The sequence below is a fragment of the Raphanus sativus genome, chromosome 2 (assembly GCF_000801105.2).
Source record: "Raphanus sativus cultivar WK10039 chromosome 2, ASM80110v3, whole genome shotgun sequence".
NCBI lineage: Eukaryota > Viridiplantae > Streptophyta > Magnoliopsida > Brassicales > Brassicaceae > Raphanus > Raphanus sativus.
The window spans coordinates 12,442,507-12,469,002 of record NC_079512.1 but is presented as its reverse complement, the minus strand read 5'-3'; the positions used below and the strand labels follow the sequence as shown (position 1 = coordinate 12,469,002).

The window sequence follows — 26,496 nt, the reverse complement described above, 5'->3', positions numbered from 1 at the left end:
TCAAACAATGCCATTACTATCTTTCAGAGAGCGTGTGGATCACCTAGAGAGTATGACGTGTGGAAGAGAAAGCAAGTAAAAAATATACTATACTATATTCATTATAGTATGGATACAATTATAATAAAACAGAAACACACCGGAGACAAGAAACACACCGGAGACAAGGTAAATGTTTGGGACGTTGTTCGAAGATATAAGACCTGTGTATCACTCCTTTTTATCAATCCTAATATTATAGAACCAAAAATACAATTTATTTATCTTCTTAAAAGTATGATACTATATTTTGACGATAAAATAGAATAGTATACTATAATATTAACAAGAACTTTCGCAATAATTTGTGTATATTCTTCATCTAAATGTATTGTTCGTGAAAAAAATGGTGGATGCATTATACATTAATTGTCGTCTTTATAAAACTTTAAACATCATATTCATTTCGGTGGCATACAACCTTTAGTACCATGAATTTGCATTATATTCTATTTGTTACAACACTAGAGAATAAAACATACTAATACAGAGCATTGTTCTTCTTCTCTAATACAACTCACCATCTAATTTTGGGATTGATATTAGTGGTGACGGTGCTGCAGGATAAGACAATCTAGTTGATGGAATAGTGAAGGAGAAGAATTAAAAAGCAAAGGCGATACACTTTTCCAAAGAGGAAGATAAGAATTGTAATATACTATACTGTAATTGTAAAATGGAATAGACTATATTACACAATAATATTGTTCATTTTCCCTATCTCTCTTTTCCTTTATAATGCATCATCGATACCCTTATCTCTCTTTTTTTTTTTTTATGATGCATCATCGCCTGTGTTTAAAAAAAATTTGGAGTGAAACAATCTCTTTAATTAAAGAAGACACATCGACATCACACTCCATTTACGCGCATTTTCGTCGCTTTGTTGATTAATATGGTATAATATTATAGCCAAACTTTCTTATGGTTAGAAACTTTATTTTGACTTTTTATGTGTATTTCACCAGTTGCTCAAAAAAAAAAGTGTATTTCACCTGATTCCCCATATACTAAAGCCAAAAAAAAAAAGAATAAAAGCAACAAATGCCAGAAATGCCCTTGTATTATTCTAAGAGGGTTTGAAGGTAATTAAAATTGAGTTTCCACCATCTCTTGCACTCAAAACTTGATCCTTTTTTTGGGAAGACATAAAGAAAAAGAAGCCTTAAATATACACTTCTTCATCTGTTGACAAAAAAAGAGACACAAAAAATAGTTAGAATCACTTCTCAAAGTTTCCAAGTGTATAATCTTCAGTGTGTAAAGATGATATATGCTTACTATCGTTATCCTCCGGCTCGTTATAATCGTCATCATCATCGTCAAAGTCTTTATTCTACAAAACATAAAAGAAGAAGAAACTTTAACTAACTAAACTTGAGAGCCAGAAGAGTTGACATCATTTCACCAATTAGTTTGGAAAAGAATAAGTAGAACCTTATCATAGTCTCCGTTATCAGAATCTTCTCCCTCGGATTCCTCAACTTCATCATCACCTTCTCCTTCTTCATTCTCTTCCTTGCCATCAGCCTATAAACCAAACCAAACCAAGAAAATCAAACAAGTAGGACTTGTTGAACTGTAAACTGTGTTTTGTTATACCTTAAGCTTCGCTTCAAGTTTCTCCAAGGCCTCCAGCTTCTGCAGATCTACAGAAAACAGAACACAAACTTTGAGTTTCTTTATGTGTAAAACATTGTTGAAACTAATAAAAACAACAAACTTACCTGCGTCTTGAGTCCATCTAGCTCTCTTCACAGGCCGTTCTCTTCGACTATCTGAAAAGATTGCATATGATGAAACAATAACTTATAAGATGAATCTAAACATATAAGATGATTATTTCCGAACCTCCAAGAAGTTCTTTAGGGAAGTTATCAGGTCTAAGAACAAGAAAGTCATAGAAAGATCCCCTCGCATTAGACTTCGTCTTCTTCGGCTTCAACGTGTCTGAGAACCTCTCAATGTCTAAACTCTCACTCTCTGAATAACCAAAAAAAAAAAAAAAAAAAAAAAAAAACCAAACCTTTTAAGATTACAAACTGCTGTCTAAGAGAGTTTTGCTTTATTTTGTGGTAAGAAGATACCTTTCTTTGAAACACCATCGCCTAAGTGGTAAGGCGAACTTTTCCAGAACCTCTCAAAATAATTGAAGTTCTTAAGTAATTGGGTATCGTCTGAGATTGATTTACGGTCAGGTAACGTAATGTCCTGAAACAAAAGGTTCAGCCTTTTCACTCGTAAGATGAAACAAGAGGAGAGGAGATGAATCAAAGCATAAAGTTTTGAACTTACAGGGAAGATAACGAAAGGTTCGGCCTTTGCGTACTCAACGCCAAACCCACCAAACCCACCAAACCCACCTCTTCCTCTTCCTCGTCCTCCTCTGTAAGCCATCTACGACCGATTGTGGCGGTACAACGCAACGTCGATTCGGCACAGCGGCGGCGGGGAGAAGAAACAATTTAGGGGTTCCCTTTGTATTTCTTTTTTTTAATTAATTTAAGAATTTTACTTTACTACGTATTGCACGATAGTCCTTTTACACCGTAATGCTTTCTATATTCACAGTTAATTAAATGGAAAATTGCAAAAACTAAACAAAATTTTAATATGATTGTCCATTTAGTATATTGTTTTCCATATCTCAAAATAAACCTTTGATTAATCAAAATTTCAAAAACTATATTTTAAATGTATTTAAATATTATAAAAAATAATTAAACAATTTTAACTTTTATAAAAAAGATAATTTTTAAACAATAAAAAGAAGTGAAAATATTAATAATAATAATAAATGAATTTTTTAGTCAATATTCAACAGTTTGTTGTGTATGTTTACTATTTTATAAATTATTTAAATGTCTTATAACTTTTATTAAATATTTGAAATATTTAATCATATTTGATAAATAATTTTATACTTTAAACATAATGAGTAACACTTATATACTAATATGTTTACGATACTTATATACATAAATTCAATTATTATTTTAAATATATAATGTTAATTAAAAATAAAATATTTTCATGCATAGCATGAGCAATAACATTTATATATCCCTCATGATAACACAACTGAACTTCAAATAATTCTATGAAAAATAAATTAATAAAAATAAATATATAGGTTAGTCGATATATTTTGTAAAATATCAAAATGTTGAATATATATATATGTTTGTAATGTTTTAGGCAAGTACATAGATTACAAATATTTTTAAAATATTTTATGACAAAATATACACGTTTTAGAGAATTTAGAATATTACAAATATTTTTAGAATATTTTGTTAACTGAATTTTCTAAATTTTTTTTATCCGCAGAATGTAATTTCTATATTGCGTAAAAACAAGACAAAAATTCCATAAGCAGATTATATCACATGTACCCGTTTGAGTTGTGTCTAGATTTCACATTCCGAAAATTTTAGAATATCTCATAAAAGTAGAAACTGCATTCGGAAGAAAAGCAACTATTTTTACAATTAGTGGAATTCACATTATCTATTTTAAGATGTTTAATTAAAAGTAGATTGTTCGTTCTAAAAAAATAGATGAACTTGTTTAATCTACAATTCACTTTCCACAAGCTCATTTTCCGTAGAAGATGAAATCTACTTTTAGTATAAAGTAATTTTAAAATTTAATTTATCAAGTTTTTCAACGTAAAAAATATCACTTTGTGTATACATGTGTTTTATCAATTGTTTCTACTTTTTATTATTTTCTGAATCATAATTCTATTTATTTTATTAACTTTAAAATTGGAAAGTTGTCCCTTAGTATAATATTGCCAAAATGAAACAAAAACTTGGCATAGTTGTCTCTTAATATAATAACATCACTAAGTTATCTCTATAGTATAATATTTTTCATAATCCCAAAACTAACATTTATTAATCAAATTAAATATAAATTAAAATTAATTTTATAAAGTTTAATGAAAAATGTAAAAGTAAAACCTGGTTTTATAAAGGCAAAAGAAATGTATACAAATTAAAAAAAATAAGAGAACAAAAAGACCCCAAATGTCCCGTAACCCTAATCTCTCTCTCTCTCTCTCTCTCTCTCTCTCTCTCTCTCTCTCTCTCTCTCTCTCTCTCTCTCTCTCCTCTCTCTCTCTCTCTCTCTCTCTCTCTCTCTCTCTCTCTCTCTCTCTCTCTCTCTCTCTCTCTCTCTCTTCTCTCTCTCTCTCTCTCTCTCTCTCTCTCTCTCTCTGCAAATTCACTTTTCAAATAATACAAGTTAGGAACTAAATTGTATTTCTCCACTACTTGTCATCCACATTCTGATGGACAAATTGAAGTTATCAATAGAACATTGTCTACCTTGTTGTGTGCATTGATTAAAAAGAGCCTTAGAACTTGGTAAGAATGGTTGACAGATGTAGAAATTGCTTATAATCATGCTAAGCATTCTGCATCTAAGTTATCTCCATTTGAAATTGTCTATGGTTTCAATTTTTATCACCTCCTTTAATGAAAGAGTTAGCTTGGATGCTCAAAAGAAAGTTGAACTTGTTAAGCAGATACGTGAGAAGGCACAAATCAACATAGAAAACAAGACCTAACTCTACACCAAGCAAGCTAACAAAAGAAGAAAGAAAATGATCTTTGAAGAAGGAGACTTAGTTTGGATACATCTAAGAAAGGACATATTTCCTAATAAAAGAAAATCTAAATTCATGCTTAGATTAGATGGTCCTTTCAAAGTCACCAGGAAGATCAACGACAATGCATAACTGAATCTCCCATGGTAAGTATAATGTAAGTTCAGGCTTCAATGTAATTGATGTAGTTCTTTATCATGCAGATGAAATGGATTTGAGGTCAAATCCTTCTCAAGTGGGAGAGGATGATGTGATCATGATCGAACCAGATGACAATGCTGCTATGGTCAAGGAGATATGTTCAGTTGAAAACCAAAAAATGACAATGTTGCTATGGTCAAGGACATATGTTCAACAGAAGAATATAAATGTGGTCAAGTCCAGATGGTTAGATGAAGATGAAGAAGGAACCATGGAGCAGTTTAAACCTGAGGAAACAAAGGACAAACATTTAAGTTTACCACTTGGTCTAATGACTAGATCTAAACAAGCAAGATTTCAGCAAGCTCTTCATCAACTCATTTACACTATCCCATGGCAATCAAGGGTGTGCTGATCCAACCACACTGGTTGTGATTCAAGCCACCTAGATCATTCATCAAGAGAGGTGTTGTGACTTGCATTCTTTTCCTTAGTTTGGATTTGTCCCCCTAGGGTTTCCTTTTTTTTTGATCAACCTCCCACTGGATTTTCCAAACAATGTTTCTAGTAAGACTGAGACACAACACTTATACAAAAGCCTATTGATGAAGTTAGATCAATTCCTATCGTATTCTCGAATTTTAAATTCAGTCTTTGTTTATGTTTTCAAGAGAACCTTAGTTTTAACTTTTAATTATTTTGTGTATTTCCAAGAAGCTATGCATGTACAATCTTCTTCCTAAGTATTATGGACGAAAATCCGCAGGAGAAAATCAAACTCTTTTCTATTCAAAACATTCTACGAATCTTGTTTGATCACAGCTTGTCTAGTTTACTTTGAATTTCGATCCTTACACTGCAAACAAATCTGATAGTCTGAGAGCCAATTCTGCAACTCTTAGAAGTCTCAAATCAATCCACTCCTTACATTTAAACATCACAATCGTTTGACAGCAATCAGGGACTTAATCCATTTACCCAAGATCACACCATATAAGGTCTACCGAAAACACATAATAAATTGTAAAGTGTGTGAGTCGCTCAAATCATATCCTACGATAACTTACTCTACTTTACAAAATTAGGTGTTTTTCCCCCAATTCAGGGCTTAATACATTTATAAAAATTTGTAAAGAGATATTTTATCAATTAAAAACACTATAATAAATTATTTTTAAGCTTTTGAAATATTTAATAATTAATTAAATATGAATTTTAATTTGCGATGATTTATTTTTATTAAAATAGCTTTTATTACATAAAACAAACTTGAAAGCATTCATATATTGATATATACATAAAATTATATACAGATATTTATATTTATTTTTAAAACATTATGATGTAAAATATTTTTGGATAATATACTATATAATCCTTTTAGATAATGATGATTATCAATTTTTTAATTTATGGTTGATTATTTATTAAAATTTCGTTTTACATTATTTGCTAATTATTTTTTAAGGATAATAAAGATTTTAAACAATCTAACTTTTAAAATGAGAACGAAATAATCAATTCATATATAATAATATAAAGAATAATGTAAAAATAATAATATAAATTTTTTAAATTTTTTCAAATATTTTCAGAAACTATAATTTATTAATTATTCTCAAGATAATAATAAATTTTCATTTAAATCACTAAAATTATTTATTAAAATTAATAATTGAGTATGAAATATGATTAAACCTAAAACTGTGAAAAATATGTTAAATCAGCAAATTCACTTTTCAAATAATATTATAGATTTCGTTTTTTATTATTTTTTGTTTTGTTTTTGTTTATAAAGTTTAATTTCATATCCGCTATTGCACATAGGCTAAACTAGATGTATTGATACTTGCATTATTTGGACTCTACAAAGGCCTAATAACGTTTCAAAACATGAATGGGCTCAATTGAAACAGTCATGTTAAAAAGCCCAATTAACAACAGCCGTCCGATCCTTAAAAGTAAAGATCCGAGCGTTACTTCAAATTTCGAAAACCCGACCGTTGGGCGGTATCATCATCATCCTGAAAAGACAAAAATTGTTTAATTATTACAAAAGTCTTTTTTTGGTCTTTCTTCAAATCTATAAGCTCGTGAAGGTTTCGAGTAAGATCTATTAGCTAACCGGTGAAGATATCTACCATGACGAGACGACGCCATGGCTGGCAAAGACCCTTTCACTCATTACAGGTTTACAAATCAATCAATCAATCTCTTTTTCGAGCTGAGTCTTGAATACTAAATATAATTTTTGAGCTTTGGTGCAGATCGTAGGAGCTGTTATCTTTAGTGTTCTGGTCGCATCTTTCTATGTCTTCCTCGGCTTCTTCCTTGGGAATCGAATAGCTATCATCACGCTTCTTTCACTCTTCTCTTTTGTGGTAAGTTCAAAAAAGTTGTTTTCTTTTTTTTTTCTTTTTTTTAATTGTGATTTAGAGGTTTTTGTCGTTTTTCAGGTGGGTTCGGTTATAGTTCTGTTCGTAAGGTGCACAGCGATTGATCCTACGGATAAGACTAGTGCTAAGAAGAAGAGAAGGGCGAAATCAAAAGGAGTGCTGATGAAGCTGAGAGTCAAGGTTGTTTTGAGCCAAGTCGTTGTGAGGTTTTTCAGGAGGTTAGAGAGGAAGATCTTGAGGAACTTTATAAGAAGGACGTATCTGGATCCGTGGAAGAGCAGCGTGCAGCTTGAACCGCTTCTTCCTTTTCCACTTGTCATGAAAGATGATGCTGTTACACCGGACCCTAAAGAGGAGGAAGATGATATCTCTTACTGCTCACTTTGTGATTTAGAGGTAAACTAAATGTGTATATATATGTATGTGAGGAGGGGCTAAGGCTTATATATGATTGTGTTCTTGTGTGTGTTTTTAGGTTAAACGCAGCAGTAAGCATTGCAGGACATGTAACCGGTGTGTTGAAGGGTTTGATCATCATTGCAGTGTATGTTTCTGAAACTCTTGTTCTGTCTTGGACCCACTGATATATAAAAATGTTCTCTTTTTGTGTAATTAGTGGCTTAACAACTGCGTTGGGAAAAGGAATTACACCACTTTCATACTCCTGATGGTTTTCGTCTTGCTCATGGTCTGTGTGTATTGCCTCTCTCTCTCTCGTTAAACTACTTAAAGTATACGATATTGACTGGCTTTTTTGTTGCAACAGCTAATGGTTGAAGGAGGAACAGCTGTTGCTGTATTTGTTAGATGTTTTGTGGATAAGAAAGGGATCGAAACCGAATTGAAGAGAAAGCTACATGTAGAGTTCCCTAGATGGGTTCTTGCTACAATATCTGTATAGTATCGTTCTTATACATGTGTTTCTTTCTCATTAAAGCTAATGCAGCTTCTTTATGCTTATCAAGTTTATATTATAACAGGTTGTGCTGGTTTTGTTAACGGCCTATGGCTCGGCAGCTATGGGGCAGCTTTTCCTCTTCCATGTGGTTCTCATAAGAAAGGTAACTCTTACAGTTTCATAGCAGAATGATTCTGTTTGTAGTTTTCTTTCTTTTGACATTTTTTAATGCTCAAATAATTAATTGCAGGGGATGAGAACATATGACTATATATTAGCAATGAGGGAGGAGAATCAATTTACAGAAGTGGACCCTTTTGATGAACTGGATTCATCTTCAGATGAAAGCTCAGATTTTGATTCACCTGAAAGACCAAGACAAACATTAATCTCCAAGTTCATGTGCAGGAAAACTAATGAGGTGAATATATATATATAACCAAAGATATCATAACACTCTTTTGTTGCAACTTTCTCAAAGGTTATATTCTGTGTTTGTGTGTTTTTATTGGCAGAATCATCAGAGGAGACTATCAATAAAAGTAGAAGGAGATGGGCGTTCACCTTCTTCCACGCTGACCAACAAGAAACCAGGCTTTCATGTAACCATAAACCCATGGAAGCTGATCACTCTAAGCAGTGAAAAGGCGCTACAAGCAGCTGAGAAAGCAAGGGAGAGACTGAGGATGACTAAACCGGTTTCAGAGTCTGGAGAAGATTCGCTTAAGCCACTTCCACTAGAGACGAAGTTTGGACTTTTGTTAGATCCAGACAATAACAACAGTGCGTTACAACAACCATCAATACCTGAAGCAGTTAAACTTCATGTCTCACCAGGGAAGTTCTCTAGCCCAAGAAGAAGGTTCTCAGGCTCTTCTTCTTCTTCTACCTTTGTGCCATCTCCCAAACAAAAATACAGGAGTAACTTTGACTTGAAGCTAACTGAAGTATCTAAGGAGCTTGAAAGTTACATCTCAAGACAAGTTCTGTGTTCTGTGATAAAGCAAGATGGAAGTGAAGCATCACCAAGATGAAGAAGAAGAAAAAAAGACAAAATGTTGGTTCTGGTTGTTGTTGATTACATGTTTTATTGGTTGTCGTTCTCAGTCTCTGAGAAATATTTAAGATCTGATTAAACTATTGCATCGTCTTGTTCAACATTTATAGAGTGTATATATACGTTTATGAGATGCAAAACAATGGTTGTTTCCTTGTTTGAAGCTCATTTATATAATACTAGCATCGGTCCACCCTACGGGCGGGTTATTAATTTTGAAATAATATATGTAATCAGCTATACAGTTTTCTGGATTCTAGGGTCTATATATGTAATCAATTGTTTGTGTTTTGTGTTATTGTCAATATGATGTATTCAGCTAACTGTGAGTTGGTTAACTTTACGATACGACAGAGCCGTCGGTTTACGTAACGTGAAATGCAAAACAGAAGAAAGAGTCTAAAATGTTAGGCTCCATTGTTTTCTAAATGATGTTTTCAGAAAGCGTAAGATTGGTCAATATCACAGTGGCTCTAGTATTGGTGAAGTTATTTGTATTTAAAAAAGTTATGTTTTATTAATTATAAATTTTATTATTCCTTTAATGAAATTATCTAATCTTTATATATAAAAGAAGCTTTTCATCCCTCCTAGGATGTCCACATGGGATGCCAGGTCACAAAGTCGAGTGCTGTGCGGCCGCCACGTCGGATGGATTAATGAAACGCTGCGCAGCGTCCTTCGTGTTTACGTTTGGGCTTTTCATTCCTATCCGGTCTTAAGGCCCATCGACCAGAGCGTAACCCTAATCAGCAGTGGTGCGCATCTTCGTGTTTATCGTTTCGCTTCGATCGGCGGAAGGGACGATCCAGTTCCTGTAACGATTTTCATGGTGATTAATCGTCTTAACTCCTCCTAATTAGTGAGCCCACTTGGAAGCTTTCGCTTGCGATGTACGTCGGCTAGATCTGCTATAAATATGTTACGATCCCTTCTCTGCGAATTGCGATCTCTGCATCTCTCTTCTTATCATCTCACTCATATTCATACGATCTCTGCATCTCTCTTCTTATCATCTCACTCATATTCATACGATCTCTGCATCTCTCTATTAATCATCTCACTCATATTCATATCTGTCTCAACCACAAAGACTGAGATGGTCTGTCGTTGTTTACTTCTTTCTTACTCAATACTCAACCTGTTGTTTATGAGTGAGATGATTAACAGAGAGATGCAGAGATGTAATGTATATGTAGTTCCTTATCATATTTAACCAAGGAAGCTTGAAGATCATCAGCCACCATCCCTACTTCAAGTGGAGATACAAAACATAGACAGATTCTCAGGAGTTGATTGCTTAGATCTCCTCCTTCTCCATTCTATTTTTCCATTCATTCTGTTAGCTGATACATTTTTATTTGTTTTCTTCCTGTGTCAGAGATTAGTTGTCGACAGGTGCATCACGAGGTGGCGGTGAGAGATCAGCTGGAGAAGAAAGATGGACGTGGACGTGTCCAGATGGACGTCCATGGACAGAGTGTCCAGTTGACATCCTTAGATCCAGAGTGAAAGAAGACAAAGCCAGAGTTTCACGACAGACAAGAAAGTCAATATTAACAAACCTTTGAACACGATCTACAATAAGACGAGTCTATGTAGTTTCTTTGGATCTAAAACAATAGCTTGCATCCGTAAAATTCATCAGGTCTTTGCTCACAAACATTATTAGCAGATAAACTCTCTCAGGCGGATTAACTACGCCGACCAACCAGGATCCTATTTGTCTCTTATGCCAACGCTTACAAGACGTTCATTCATCATGTACCAATCTCGGTAAAACCAAGCTTGATTATTTCTTTTCTTTTTTTCATCGTAGTTCAGTTCTTCATGATTTTAATACCATCGTAAGTTACTTACTGTTAGTATCATCTCTAAATCTCAACATTAGTAGAGAACTTCCACAAAAACAATATATACGATGAAGCAGCAGATGTGTTATATTGAATTTAAACCACTTGCTTCAGATTCTATGATTTACGTTGAGATCCGTACGGAGCATAGACAAATACGGTGAAGGAATGGAATTGACGTGCTGGAAGCCCGAGGCTTAACGAACGGGTCTTTCTGATAATGAGGTATGCTCTCTTTTGTACTGGAAACAACATCTGCAACAACAAATAATTGGTGAGTGTCTATGAGAAGTTTTTGGATGGCTTATGTTAGACAGATTGAAAGATATACTTTGCTATGCTATTTCGAATTTAGTTATGTTAGAATACCAAAGCGTACATGGTCTTGGTAATTCATATTTTTTATTCTTCTATTTCTTATAACACAGTGACTGGTGAGTCCCTATGGGAGGATTTTAGCATTTTAAGACTTCTAAAGTGTCAGTGATTCACACTCAGCTTACTTTCTCAAGAACAATTAATCTCGAGCAAGCTGCTCAGATTCTGCGAAGCATGAAACGTTGAACGTGGTGAGAGTATAGTAGTTGCTGTGGATTTTCCCTGGAGTCCGCCGTGGTTATGTTACTGACGTTGTAGCTTTGAATCATCTTACAAACAAGAAAGGTGACATGAATACATTCTTTCTATAGCTTTCTGATTTTTACATATATTTTCCAATTGGGTTAAGAACCTAAGAATCATAATATTACGACTAGATTGATAACTCTTTTATTTTCTTCTATCTTATGTTTCAATTGTGGGATTCAGTGAGAAATTATGATTTTTGGTTTTGATTCATAAATCGAAGATTAGTATTTTGTTTTAGTGTTTTTTGTTTTATATATATATATATATATAGATATAGATTAAGGTTATTGTGACATCGCATTAATGTGATTAGAACATCTGAAGAAAGAGCAATAGAGCATTGTGACAAATAACATCACATAGTACTTCGTTGAAGAAATGGCTTGGTCATGAACTGAAGAAAAATCAGATAAAGAAGCCGAAGAAATCAGGTTAACTTAGCTTTTTGGTTAGATTTGGTTGAAATTAAACTTTGGTTTGGTTAAGCCGATTGGACAATATTTGGTAGACAGTAAACCGACTAAAAACATAGTGTATGGATTATTAAATTTTAACTATATCATGGAGAAATGAGTTTGTAGTTTTTAATTTTGGAAGAAATAAATTCATTAGTTTCATTTTGGAGAGATCTCACAGTAGGTTGATCACTTTGGGAAGAAATATAATCTATCAATTTTATAATTAATTGCACAATATCAACTAAATAAATTTATACAATCAGTGTACTTGCAAAAAAAAGAACTTAATTAAAACACAGTTCACAATATTATGAAATTAGAGAACAAAATAAAATTTTCTCAACAATCAAGAAAACATAAATAAGGAAAATTTCCATAAAATTTAACAAAATATGAAAAACATCCACAAAATTAACTTATAATTAAAACAGTCTTTTTCAGAAATTGAAAATTTTTATTAGGAAAATGCATCAATAACATTCATTTTGAAAATCAAAATCCTCTATTCAGATAACATAATTTACTTTATTTTTTGAAATATAATGAATAAAAAAGTTCAATCAAAACATGAATACTAATTTTATTATTTTTGTGGAATATATTTATAAAATATCAAATATTACATAAATAATACTATTATTAATTATACATTTTACCTCAAATAAAATTTCAACAATAATATATCGTAAAATTTAGTAAATTTATAATCAAAACAATGAATTTAAAAAAATTAAAATTTAAAATTTAAATTATGAAATTAACCAGTAACATTTTTTCAATTGAACAGCAACATTTATTTCAAAACTAGAATCATTTTTATTAAAACAAAATTTACTTGATTTTGTTAGTACCTTTATAAATATTAAATTTATAGCAAACATGTATATTTTTCATTATCTTGGTCAAAATAATTAATTAAATATATAATATTACATAAATAATTTTAATAATAATAATACATTTAACTCAAACAAAATTTTGAACAACAATCTACTGTAAAAGCTTTATTTAGTAAAAACATAAGATAATCCACTAAAGTATATAAAATTTAACAAAAAATATGTGCATTTATTAACAAGTTTGTTTCTTTTCTACTAACAAAAATGAAAAAAAAATGTAATGCTACATCCAATTCTTAATATATAATTAAAACATTGATTATTTAACAAAAGAAAATCATCTTGAACCTTTTAACAAGAGAAAAGAAAATCATATTTTTAAAGTAAAAAAGTAATATTTATTTTAAAAATCATAATTTTCAGATAACATGTTTCATTTACTCTTCAAATACAATAACATGTACAAAATTAATCTAATATGTATATTTTTAAATCATAACAATTTATATTAAATATTTATTTTAACTACTGAAATTATTTGTTAAACTTTATCCCGCCCGTAGGGCGGGTCGGCCCTAGTACTATAAAGAAAAGGTGTGTCTCTTCTCAAGAGGACACGTCACTAATTCATTTTACCAGAGTGCGACACCTGTCCTTTTAATTTAAACGGTGCTTTGAATCAAGCATAGAAGTGGGCTGCCTTATGACTGTGGGCTTTATGTTTCTTTCATAGATTCGATATCAAGAAACCCTAAGCCTATCAATCCCTTTCTTTGTTCCCGACGTTCAAGAGATCGAGATGCTGGAGTCGACGTGAAGAATAACTTTGTTTGGTTTCGATTCCGTCGTTTGATCGTGTGTAAGACGAATTGTCGTGAAGAGTCCATGTCCGAGTTTCATTGGCGTCCGTTTTCCGTTCTTATGAGATTCTTCTCCTCTGAAACGGTACGGGATCCATTGAAGTCGACATTAACAACCATCTTTACTTCTTCGACCACAACAGGCACGATCAATCTATAAAAAGGTCATCCTTCTTCCATCAACACATACTCCTCCTCAATTCTATGGATATTTCGTTCTTTAATGATTTTGGGAAGCAAGGAAACCTCTCTCTCTGTTTACCTCTCTCTACCTTCTTGATCTTTGCACACAGTTATATTGTTTTAATGATGGTGATTTACAGGAGACATGGCCAGAGCCATAACCATGAACTCCTTCAGATCTTACTCTCTCGGACAGACCTTCCGAGCATCTCATAGTTTCGACGATTCTTGCTTGGCTCAACAACGGCGGCAGTGAAGATGGCGGTTCTTGCTTGGCTCAACGGCGGAGATTGGAGCATGGTGAATCGAGAGTGGTGCGGGTAGGATGACGAGTTTGGCTTAAAGCTCCGACGATGCGATTTAAAAAAAAAAACGCTGCTCCAAATACATATCAAGATCGAGAAGAACTTTACGCACGTTGACCATGTCAGTTAAAAATACTTGCTTTGATTTATGAAGATATACTGGAATAGATTGTTTTCAACTACATATAAGCGACTACTGATATTTCATTGCAGTTAGAGGCCGGGAAAGAAGACTAGGAAGAGGAACAGCTCCTTCAGTGAGACCCCTTCGGTGAGCACGTTACCATGAAACAAAGCCTTTGGATCATGCTTGGTGCCATTGAAGTATTATCTTATTTACATCATGTAAGGTAAAATCTTAAAACCTAAAAACCACTTTATAGGAAACGTGGTCAATTCTGATCATGACACGCCATGAAAGTTAATGACAGGAACAACTTAACACACTTACTGTATATATATGTCGACTTTGACCATGAACATTAAACTAAGAGTCTGACTTCTGTGAACCGTATTGCGATCTCTTGGGGAGAAATATGTGTGGTGGATTCTGTAACAGCCAATGTTTGGTTAACATGTAATTCAATGGATGGTAGTGTGTAATATATTTGGTTGGTCAGGTGATAATCAAATCCTCTAACGTGCTGTTAACTGATGATTTTTCAGAAAATATGGGACCTCAGGCTTGCAAGAGAAGGCCCCCAGGCGGACAATACTCACGTTACAACTGCAGTATCTAATATTTCTTTAGCTACTTGGGTTAATTGTGTCAGTAGTTTTAGTAGTATGTATTCGGTTAGGTTTGTTAAGGTGTACATATTTTAGATGATGAAACATTCCAAAAAGAAAATGATGAATCATTTGATATTTCTACTTCTTCAAATTTATCTACCTGCACTTTATACAAATTTGAAACACATGGTTATGCAGCTCTTAAATACGTGCAGATATACCATCTTCTGTTAAAGAGGGATCTCTACGGCTTTGGTGTTGTGCTCAACTAGATCATAACCCGACGCGGCGACGCCAGAACCAATGAGAGAAACAAACCTCACGCTGAACCTGATGATTGATTGCTCTACAATAACTACGCAGCTGCAAGAGCACGGAGTTTGGGCAGACTAGCTGATCTTTGTTTCAAAAAAAAACGATAACGATCGGCCCAAGATGAAAGTTTGTAGCGGAAAATTTGATGAAGATTATCAAAGAATTTGAGAGTGAGATTGTTAGATGGCCAGTAAGGAAAGTAGTGAAGTAAGAAGCAAGAATCGAGCCACATGACATGTGAGGAGGAGTTGGTGTTGGAGTACAACTTTTGCGTTTTCAAGTTTTTTTTTCCAAGTTTTATACCATATATCTATATGCATATACATATCAATTAAAGTCAATTTAGTGGTACGTGCGAGTATTTGGTCTGTCAAATATATCAATGAGACGATCACTTAATATAATATCATATTACAAAGCTTGGTTTGCTAAAATTATAGAATAAAGGATAAGGTACATATAAATTCTATACTTGAACATGTTATTTTGAATTGCATATGTACTTATTTTGTTATCCAAAAGAAACACGAACAAGAGTTACAAAAAAAAAAAAGAAACACGAACAAAAGTACACAGGTATGCCATGAGATTTATAATTCCATATGCATTACAAAAAAAAAAAAACTCTCACATTCCCAAAATTTTAAACGAAATATGAAGTTGATGATCCTTTAGCTTTATGTTTTCCTGAAATATTAAACTAAAATAAAATAATCTTTACATGTGTAAAAATATTGAAAAAGTCAGCTATTAGAATAAGTACAAAATCAAAATTATAATAAATAAAATAAAACTTATGTCTAATAATAACAAACTATAGTCAATTTTCTAAATTAATTATATATGAAGAAACTAATGTTAAAATCATATTCTTAAAAATAATCAATAACATTTATTAAGAAAATTGTAATCGTATATTTAGATAATATGGTTTACTTAATCTACAAATATAGAAGCATATAAAGCACCAATAGTGTATATATTTTATAAAGTAATTCGAGTATTTCTTTTTACATTATCTAACTAAGTATTCTCCATATGTCCTTGATTACTCATTAAATGCATTTTACCTCTCTTTAAGTCTGTGGAGCTCCAGTTATAAAAAAGTAAGCCTTGAACATCATCCTCACAAATTCTAATAGCACTTGAAACTTTTTATCCAGTACAATGACAAACTCAACGATTCTCCTAGCTGAGGCTGGCTGGCCGTTGTTCTTTAAAGCACTTGCCTGCTGAGATCGAGATCTATTACTACTTCATTGTCTTTCTTTTTTGGACTGATCAGAAAAACTAAGAGGTTACTTCTTTATTTCAGTGGGGTTTCGTTGACATACTTTGTTTATATATAAAATGTTGTTCAAACAGATGTGACATAGAAGTATTCAGAGACTTCATAGAAGAGTTATCGGCCAAAACGAAGTTGTCATAGCTATTATCTGGGCGATCCGACGTCCACGTGTTGGGCTGAAGAACCCAAACAGCCAAATCCAATGTTATGAATTTCTTAAAAAATAAACGAACATCAAAAGTTAAGTCAAATGAATATAATATCCCTCATCACTTAAAATTTCCTAAAAGATAAAAATCAGTATACACATCTCTTGAAAATGTAAACTTAAAATATAATAACAAGTAAAGTATATCCCGCCCGCAGGGCGGGCCTATCCTAGTTTTTTATATATAACATGTTAGAACAAAATTTTACTATATCTTTAGATTAAACTACATTTATTCACCAAATTTATTTTTCTTGCAGAAAACTAACCTTGAAATTATGAAAAAGTTAATATATTTTTACACCCAAATTCATTCATCAGATTTATTTTATTAGATAAGTTCATTTTTGTTCATAATACAAATTGACAAATACTTTTATATTCCTTTAAATTAATTTTATGTACACCTAAATGAGTTAGAATTAAAATCTAAATAAATAAATCTGTTAGATAGCATTTATAGAGAGCCTACACTAACATTTGTGGACATGTTCACCTATGTTGGTTAGATATTCCCGTTGCTGCTGACCCAAAAAAAAAATTGTCCCCTTACTCTTCAATTATAACAAACTAACAACTTTGAGTGTCAAAGCTAACTAAGATCATTGTATTTTTGGTTATCACATAGTTTTGGGAAGGCTGAAAATCAATAGTTAGAAAACGTATGTATATGTTGGCTTTAAAGTTGAACGACTGCGTCACCTTATTCCGTTTGATCTTCATTCTTTTGTCAAGAAGAGGATGGAGTAGCATCAATCGTTTACTGCCGAGAGAGTTACAAATATTTTTATTTGTATCAATCATGATTAGAGAATGTATTAATTAGTGCAGAAAAGTCAGATAATAAGCAAAAGACTTGAGAGAAAATCATGAGAAGATGAAGATAGAGATGGTTCACGTAGTAAATGTTAAAAAAAAAGAGTTTCACTTTCTGATTACTGTTATTCATCCCACCATTTGGAAGACCATTAAGATTAACTCAGAATAAACATGTGACAGTGAACTCACCAACTCAACATGAGATCTCCATAGGTATATAAAGCACATCATAATCTTCTTTTTTCCTAATCTTTGTTTGAGGTGAGTTTGGTCAACAGAAAGTAAAAGAACTCAAGAGTGGGATGAACAGAGACGTTTTATTAGAGTCGGAATAACGAGGGTACAAGAGTAAGAAAGCCGGCTAGTCGATGCTCGGTAAGCTCCTAGCCGGAAGTACAAGAGAAAGCGGCGAGATACAAAGAGAGTAATAGAAACCCTAATCTAGCCGCAAGTCTGTGTGTCTAAGTGGTGATGCCTTTCCTTCATGTCCTCAACTCCTTATATAGTCTCTTAGGTCGGCCAGTTTTGACCTAATTCATCCTTTTTTATTATGGGCCTTTTGACTTTGCAGGCCCAATCGGGACGACTATTCGGCCCGAGCCTCTTGGTCGGCGCTTTCGGCTGCTCGTCTTCTGATCAGAGGAGGCACGAGCCGAGTCACGACTCATTTGGAGCCGGCTTGGAGCCGACTATCCTTTAGATGACAGTAATGGGCCTCCTGTTCGCTGGGCCTTGTGGATGGTGACAATTCATCCCCAACAGTAAGTCTCCCCTAGTTCGTTGTCGAGTCGAGCAATCGATCGCAGCGAGCTAGTGAGTTAGGGCTCGAAGAATAGGAGGTTTGATCTTTTGATTCCTTGATTCCGTCGAGAAGCCGTTGGCGGAGAGATTTCCTTTTGTTTTCTCTGGACGAGCAATCGAAACGCCGTATACTCGGTATCCCGGATGAGTCCCTCTAAACCGATAAATTGATTGTGTTTGGTTCATGATGTGAAATCGAACCGCCGTCGGTTTTTTGATCGAGAAGCCGAAACGTCGCTAGGGTTTTCGGCTAGAATCCGAAAGGTCGCGTTTGAGGGTGACGCGCGAGCCCGCCGACAGGCCCAATTAGGCCTGCTTAGGGTTAATGATGGCACCTCGTATGAGGCGCCTTCCCTCTCTCTATAAATAAGAGACCTCTCTCGAGATTTCTCTCATTCTTCTCTCAGTTATCAGGTACTTTCTCTCTCTATCTTTTATCTCTCTAGTTTTTGCTCTCCGTTTTAGTTCTTCTACTCGGTATGTCGACGAGCAAACGACTTTCTCGAGAACAAAAGGGGAAGATGACCGCGGGTACTGCCGGTCCCGTCAGCGATCTAGAGAGGGTCCGCGGATCTGGAGATAGTGCAGAGGCAGCTCATCGCGAGGCGATGATGGATACCGAGAACATGACCCGAGAGGCAATGGCTCTTTCGATGACGGGATGACTCCCTATTGTTTCTACCCGGGAAATATTTTTGAGGAGCAGCGCAGGCTCGACCCGACACGAGCTCGTCCCTCTATAGTTGAAGGGCAGGATTGGAGGAACGTTTTACCGACGCGATCCACATTTGAGTCGGTGACAAGGCTGCTGAAGAGAAGCAAGGCGACTGGGGTTACGTTCATAATCCCGTCGAAGGACCAACGACTGTGGTCTCCCCCGAAGGGATATCAATGCGTATACGAGTCGTACTTCGAGAATGACACGAAGTTGTGGTTTCCGATACCTCGACTCGTCACCGCCTATACAATGCGCCGAGGAGTTGCTCTGAGCCAGTTCTTAAATGGCGCTTGGCGCCTAGCAGTTGCACTGATGGTGATTGGGGCAGAGGCCGGTGCCGCTCTCAGTGTCCGAGCATTCGAGGAGCTGGTTTCGGTGAAGATCAATCGGGGCCTGTTGTCGCTAAAGATACGTCCCAACTACAATGTGGTAACGGGCTATCCGACCAAGACGAACGACTGGCAGCGATCGTACTTTTACGTTAAGTCCGATCGCTCGGCTTTCGAGGAGCCGCTGAAGACCGGTTATCGTGTTCTTTGGAACAATGAATTTGGTATAGAGTGTTTCATAGTCTTTTACCGTTTCGTGCTCCTGACCGCCTCTTTTCCTTTTGTTTTGGCAGTTCCTCACTCGAATACCGCGGAGTACGAGGAAGATTTTTTGGAGAGTGCTCGGATCGTTGCGTCTCAGAGGCAAGATCTTTGGGAGAACTTCTCGTACAGGAGGATTCGCAGGTCGGCTGATCGGATTAGACTACGTAAGTCTCTCCTCCTTTCCTTTTGTTTGGTTTCCTCAGGGATCCTAAGTTGCCTTCTTTCGTCCTTGCAGAGGTTTGGCGTTCGGATACTGTTCCGATTATCACCAAGAAATCGAAAAGAATCAACCTGTTCAACAAAGCCGAGCAGACGGAGATCAATCGGGCCAGAGTTATGAGGGAATTGCCGGATTTAAGCTTGGTGGTTGGGAAGCAACTTGGGTTTGTGGAGCCGGACCAAAACTCCAACGCGAACTCGCCTGATCTCGAGGAGCCTAATGCGACTGAGTCAGATGAGGCTCAGCTCATGAGGAAAACGGGGAACAAGAGAAAAGAGAGGGAAGGCGCTTCTCCCGAGGAGACTTCCACTGGTGGGGGTGCCGGGTCGGAGAAGAAACGGGCGCGAAAGGATTCCGTATAGGTTCGACCTTCCTCTGTGGAAGAAGAGGAGCTCCAAGCCTTGGAGCCTAGTGGCGGTTCTCGAGACGACGCTCTCCCGAATCCATCTCTCGTTGGTGGTCAAGCGGGTGATCATCAAGAGACTTCTTCTAAAGCGAAGAAGAAGTCGAAAAAGAACAAGAAGAAGAATACCGGCGGGTCCTCGGGGCAGGAGGGGGCACCCAATTCGGAGAAGGAAACCGTGGAAGCTCCGACTGCTACCGTTTCTCTCCCAAAGGCAGCGGTTCGCAAAGATGCCGGGGGATCGAGCAGGTCCGCTCCGAAGGCTCAGGAGAAGGAGGCTGTGCCGAAGGACCTTCAGGGGTTTTGTCCGGACAAAGTCGACTTCATCTTTAAGCGGGATACTCCTCTCGTTTGTAACGAGAGAGACTGCGCTCGCTTTGTCCGCCAAGTCCGGGGGAGCAGAGAGCATCTCCCACTCGTCAAGGACCTTGTCTACCAAGACGATTACACCGTTGCCGCCGGTTCCTCGGTTAAGGTAAGGATAGTTTTTGTGTTTCGTCCGTTCCTCGTCTACCTGACTTGGTTGTCTCACTCTCTTTCTTTGATGTGCTGCAGAGCCTAGGGTATTGGAATGAGGTCGTCCGCAAGTACGATAAGGAACTGAAGAGGACCTATGACGTGATCGGTAGGCAGCGGCGCAACACTAAAGAAGCGACGGTCGCCTTAGAAGTCATGCTTCGCAAGAAGGACGAAGCGGTTATCCGGGAAGAGGCCATGAGGGACGAGCTTTCCCAGAAAGAGGCGGCTATGAACAAGGAGCTGAAGCGAGCCCGGGAATTGGTTAAGGCGCTTGAGAAAGAGAAAACCAAGCTGGCAAACGAGAAGAAGATCCTCGAGGAAGAGAAGGCTGATGCCGCCTTGGAGCATTCCAGAGAGATGGATCGTCTCCGAGAGTCGCGCCGCTATGAGGTTACTCACGAGCGGATCCGAGTAATGGCGGCGATGCACGGAAAGGCTGCCGCTCGATTCCAGAGGATTCGGGACCGGGAGTCCCGTCGCGACAACTTCGAGGATGCGAGATGTATGCTCGGCCAGGCTCGGGGGATGAGACGCTGCCTTGAAGGGATGAAAGCAGCAGGTAAAAACATCTCTCAGGGAGATATTGATATCTACGCCGGGCAAGAGAAGCATTATGACGCGGAGGTGAAGCGTTTGATCGTAGATGATCTTCTTGAGAAGGACCTCTCTTTGTCTCCTCTCGTGCTCGAGTCGAGGTTCGTCGTCCAGGAGATATTGGGTAAAGTCGACAAGTACGGGTCGAACATGGACTTGCTCGACTCTGAGGCTGCCAAGGCTCTTCGCACTCCTCTCAGGGAACCAGGAGATCAATCTGAAGAACCATCGAAGAGCCTTCTCGAAACCGTCCAGTCGCCAGCTCATCCTGATGCCGTTCTCCCGGATCGAGAAGCCGTCCCGAAGGATTCTTCTGTGGTTGCTGAAGAGACAACCATGTCAACTCCCGATGAACCGATCTCCAACACACCGATCAAGACGGTTGATATCTCCGACTCGCCGTCATTCGAGGAGGCAGACTCTGGCGCGAGTGAAGGACATCTCGAGGAGGCAAACTCTGATGCGAGTGAAGAGCGTCCTGAGGAGGACCCTCCCGTCTCGGGATGATTTTTCATGTTTGTTGTATCTGTTTTTCGGCGCTTGTGCCTTTATTTAAGAACTATCTCCTTTTCTCGGCTAAGGCCTTTTGTTGTATGAACTATTGCCTCGTTTTCTTCTTTTTACTTTAGACTGAATGTTTCCATTATATATTTCAGTAAGTCGTTTCCACTTAAAATATAAATCGTTTTTCATTCGTCTTTAACCGAGAAAAGGATTCATTCGGGCGGTTACTCGCGTTTGCCAGCGAGTTCCCACTTTTTCAGATAGAACAGGATATCAGAGACGGTTGCTCGTTCAAATCTTCTTTACTCAACGAAACTTTTACAAGTAGTTGTTTAAGCGATTACAAAGAGAATCTCTAATCGTTCTATTGAATTACCGAGGAAAAGGTTCCGAGACGCACTGCAGTAACCGAGAGAACTATTGGTCGGCCAAACCGTCGTTCTTCGGTTAGACTTGGTCTGAAATTTCCATCAGGTAGCCGGTCAATGCGCGATGCATAGGTGACGCGAGGCTGTTATTCCCTTCGACTGACGTCTGATCAAGACCCAGTCGATTGACTTGGGCGAGTGCTCGTGCTCCGCTTGAAAAAAGGGCTGGCATCGTTTACTAGAAAGTGACTGTTCGTCATTCTTTTTCAAAAAAAATTTGGACTTTGTTTTGGTTGGGGCTGGACCCTGTGAAGGGATGCCTACGTACCTCGGATGAGGATCAAGCCCTTCGTAGTTCGTTTGACCGAGTGAAAGTGGCTATAGTAGCGCATTCACTCGGACGAGTAGAAGTGACGGTTAGGTGCATCTACTCGGTTTTTTTTTTTTTTTTTTTTGGGCGAACAGTGACATGTTGGTCATTCGCTCGGAGAAAAAGATGAGGCGTTTCTATTGGTAGAAGAGGCGAAGATGCATCGAGTTCCAGGCTCGTGGGACTGCCTCTCCGCGGGAAGTCTTGAGTCGGTAGACGCCTGGTCGAACGACTCGAGTGATCTTGTAAGGTCCTTCCCAATTGGTCCCTAGCTTGCCAGCGTTGAGCTCCTTTGTGTTGTCGAAAACTTTTCGGAGGACGAGGTCGCCGAGCTCGAGAGGGCGCGCTTTTACCTTCTTATTATAGTAGCTCTCGATCTGGTTCTGGTAATTTTGGATCCAAAGAAGCGCTTGATCACGCTTCTCCTCGAGCTCGTCAAGGGCATCGAGGAGCATATTTTTATTAAGTTCGACGAACTGCGGCATCTTGGCGCGCCGAAGACTTGTCACGTTAACTTCGGCGGGGGCCATTGCTTCCATCCCGTAAGCAAGAGAGAAAGGGGTGGATTTGGTCGCACCACGAGGAGTTGTTCGGTGCGACCAGAGGACGCCGTCCAGCTCGTCGGCCCAATGGCCTTTCTTTAGGTCGAGTCGCTTCTTGATTCCATCGATGATAATCTTGTTGGAGGATTCCGCCTGTCCGTTTCCTTGCGGGTAGCGGGAGTCGAAGGGCTTAGGCGGATATTCCACTTGTTGCAGAACTCTTTGAAGTTCCCGGACATGAACTGAGAGCCGTTGTCCGTTATGATCTCGTATGGTAGACCATGGCGGCAGATGATGTTCTTCCAGACGAAGGTGCGAACTTCCTTGTCCGTTACCTGAGAAAATGCTTCTGCTTCAATCCATTTGGTGAAGTAATCGGTGAGGACCAGGATGAAACGACGTTGGCGCGAGTTCGGCATTGGCCCGGTGATGTTCATCCCCCACCGCATGAACGGATAAGGGGCGGCAGATGTCCGCAGCAGCTCGGTGGGACTGTGGATGCTCGGAGCGTGACGCTGGCATTTGTCGCACCGACGGGCGTATGCTTCGCAGTCAGTGTTCATAGACGGCCAAAAGAATCCCAAGCTTCGAATCTTAAGGGCAAGAGCTCGGCCTCCCGAGTGGTTTCCTCCTGCTCCGTCGTGAGTTTCAGCCATTACTCGTCGCACTTCATCGCCCTGGATGCACTTTAAGAGAACCTTGCTCGCGGTTACTCGGTGAAGTTCGTCGTTCATGATGACGTAGTGGGCGCTGCGTCTCTTCAGGCGTCTTGCCGCCACTTATCTTTCGGCAGTTCTTCGCGTATGAGATAATCCAGGAACTCGGCTCGCCAATCGACTGGGGTATCGTCATGATCCGACATCTCAGTGTCGGCTTGATCGATGGTGGATCGTCGAGTTGTTGCGAAGATTAGAGCGATGGGAAGGCTTTCGTCAGAAGGAGGGTCGATGCTTGGTCGATCAATCCGATGTATGGGTATCGTCCTTTTGACCTGGTCGTGGAGTTTGCTCCTGAGTGCTGCTAAGGCATCAGCGCAAACGTTCTCTCCGCGGGGAACCTTGGTGAGTTCGAAGAACTCGAATTCCCTAGCAAGCTCTTGAACCACCCGAAGATACGCGTCCATTCTGTCGTTGCGAGCATCGTAGTCGCCGCTGAACTGGCTGGCGACGAGCTGCGAGTCGCAGTAAGCACTCAAGCGTTTGGCTTTGACGGCTCGGGCGAGACGGAGGCCGGCGATCAACGACTCGTACTCTGCTTCGTTGTTAGAGGCCGGAAAGCCGAAACTGAAGGACTGGCGAATGAGTTCTCCTGTTGGCGACTGAAGCTGGACTCCCGCACCGGATCCCTTGCTCGTTGACGATCCGTCGACATGAAGAATCCAATTGGGGATTGGAACGTCAAGGTCTTGTGCAAGGTCTGGTGTGAGCTCGACAAGGAAGTCGGCGAGGACTTGAGATTTGGCGGCTGTTCGGCATTTGTACGTAATATCGAGCTCGCTCAGTTCGATTGCCCACTTAGTCAACCGGCCGGCTCTGTTGGGATTTTGCAGGACGGTGCGGAGCGGCTGGTCGGTCAACACTTCAATAGAGTGCGACTGGAAGTAGGGTCGTAATTTCCTCGCCGAATCAACGACAGCCAGAGCCAGTTTCTCGAGGGTTGGGTATCTGGTCTCCGGACCGGTCATTCGTCTGCTCGTGTAAAAAATCGGACGTTGCTCGCCACGGTCCTCTTTGATCAGGACGCTACTGACAGCCGCTGAGGAGACAGCGATATAGAGAGAGAGGACGTCTCCTACGTCTGGTTTGGCCAGGACGGGAGGAGTCGTCAAGTACTGCTTGAGTTTAACGAATGCGTCCTCGCAATTGTCGTCCCAGATAAACTTCTTGTTCCCTCGGAGGAGATCATAGAAGGGGAGACACTTGTCGGTAGATCGGGAGATAAAGCGATTAAGCGCGGCGATGCGTCCTGTTAGTCTCTGCACCTCACGGCAGTTTCTCGGACTGGGGAGATTCAGGACTGCTGAGATCTGTTTCGGGTTAGCTTCTATTCCTCGTTGCGTGACAATGTAACCAAGGAATTCACCCGAGGAGACGCCAAAGGTGCACTTTGCGGGATTTAACTTCATCCCGTACTTGTTTAGGATGGCGAAGCACTCCCTTAAGTGCGCTAAGTGGTCGTCGGCTCGGAGCGATTTGACGAGCATGTCGTCGATATAGACTTCCATTGTCTTCCCAAGCTGGTCGGCGAACATCCGGTTGACAGGCCGTTGGTAGGTTGCTCCAGCGTTTTTCAATCCGAATGGCATCACCTTATAACAGTAGGTTCCCCGATCAGTGATGAAAGCAGTTTTCTCCCGGTCGTCCGGGTGCATTAGGATCTGGTTGTAGCCTGAGAAGGCGTCCATAAACGTCAACATCTCGTTACCGGCCGTCGATTCGACTAGGCGATCGATGCTAGGCAACGGATAGCTGTCCTTAGGACATGCTTTGTTGAGGTCGGTAAAATCGACGCAGACGCGCCATTTACCGTTTTTCTTTTTAACGACCACCGGGTTGGCTAGCCATTCCGGGTAACGAACTTCGGTGATCGAGCCGGCGCCGAGTAGACGTTCGACTTCTTCTGCGACTGCTTTAGATCGCTCCGGTCCCAACTTTCTTCTCTTCTGTCGGATGGGCTTGAAGTTGGGATCGACATTGAGTTCGTGAGTTGTGATAGCTGGGTCGATTCCTTTCATATCGGACATTGTCCAGGCGAATGAGGACAGGTTTTGCTTAAGGAACTCGAGGATCTTCTGTTGCATCTCGTCGGGTAGAAACGCGCCTACTCGGACAGATTTGCTCGGGTCCGAGTCGTCAACTGGTACTTCCAGAACTTCTTCCTTTTGTGGACAAACTTTGCTCGCGGGAGGAGAGACTGAGTTGACGAGTGACTGGGAGCGCTGAATTTTAACCGTGGCGATTAGGAGATCTCGCGCAGCCTGTTGGTCGCCTTTCAGAGTCTTGATCGATCCGTCTGATCCTGGGAACTTAACACACTGATGGTACGTTGATGCGATTGCTCGCATCGAATGTAGCCATGGGGTGCCAAGTATAACGTGGTAAGGAGCTTTGGAGCCGACCACAGAAAACTTGACCGTTCGCGTGACTCCGCATGCATGGACCGAGAGGCGGATCGTGCCCGCGATTACTTCTGACGAGCCGTTGAATCCTGTCAGGGTCCGAGTAGAAGGCT

The 26,496-nt window shown here is 38.8% G+C and overlaps 3 protein-coding genes and 1 long non-coding RNA gene across 10 annotated transcripts; 3 read left to right on the top strand and 1 right to left on the bottom strand.

The window, feature by feature from the left end:
* Positions 1–1,007: 1,007 nt before the first annotated feature.
* On the bottom strand, positions 1,008–2,551 carry LOC108839871 (DNA-directed RNA polymerase III subunit rpc31). The gene is made up of 8 exons (XM_018612653.2): positions 2,335–2,551; positions 2,127–2,250; positions 1,891–2,022; positions 1,767–1,817; positions 1,642–1,688; positions 1,477–1,569; positions 1,321–1,375; positions 1,008–1,224 (listed from the first exon to the last, which is right to left on the bottom strand). The coding sequence occupies exons 1-8, from the start codon at positions 2,434–2,436 to the stop codon at positions 1,205–1,207; spliced, it is 624 nt and encodes a 207-aa protein (XP_018468155.2). The 5' UTR covers positions 2,437–2,551; the 3' UTR covers positions 1,008–1,204.
* Positions 2,552–6,832: 4,281 nt separating this feature from the next.
* Positions 6,833–9,400, top strand: LOC108825187 (protein S-acyltransferase 18). Its single transcript, XM_018598517.2, has 9 exons — positions 6,833–6,985; positions 7,063–7,176; positions 7,252–7,587; positions 7,667–7,735; positions 7,808–7,879; positions 7,958–8,086; positions 8,172–8,252; positions 8,340–8,510; positions 8,605–9,400. The coding sequence occupies exons 1-9, from the start codon at positions 6,938–6,940 to the stop codon at positions 9,121–9,123; spliced, it is 1,539 nt and encodes a 512-aa protein (XP_018454019.1). The 5' UTR covers positions 6,833–6,937; the 3' UTR covers positions 9,124–9,400.
* A 517-nt stretch (positions 9,401–9,917) lies between these two features.
* Positions 9,918–15,752, top strand: LOC108840486 (uncharacterized). 7 transcript variants are annotated; one of them, XR_008941278.1, is made up of 8 exons: positions 9,918–10,039; positions 10,528–10,922; positions 11,114–11,224; positions 11,428–11,662; positions 13,657–13,947; positions 14,107–14,392; positions 14,485–14,621; positions 14,938–15,752. It is a non-coding gene; the product is annotated as an uncharacterized LOC108840486 (long non-coding RNA). The 7 variants fall into 7 exon arrangements; XR_001947887.2 differs by having other exon boundaries at positions 9,925–10,437; XR_008941279.1 differs by having other exon boundaries at positions 9,927–10,744; positions 10,822–10,922.
* Positions 15,753–19,095: 3,343 nt separating this feature from the next.
* On the top strand, positions 19,096–21,988 carry LOC108834567 (meiosis-specific protein ASY2-like). The gene is made up of 5 exons (XM_057004101.1): positions 19,096–19,705; positions 19,775–19,886; positions 19,949–20,283; positions 20,353–20,843; positions 20,924–21,988. Exons 1-5 carry the CDS (start codon positions 19,096–19,098, stop codon positions 21,986–21,988), a joined length of 2,613 nt encoding a protein of 870 aa, XP_056860081.1.
* The last annotated feature ends 4,508 nt before the right edge of the window (positions 21,989–26,496 follow it).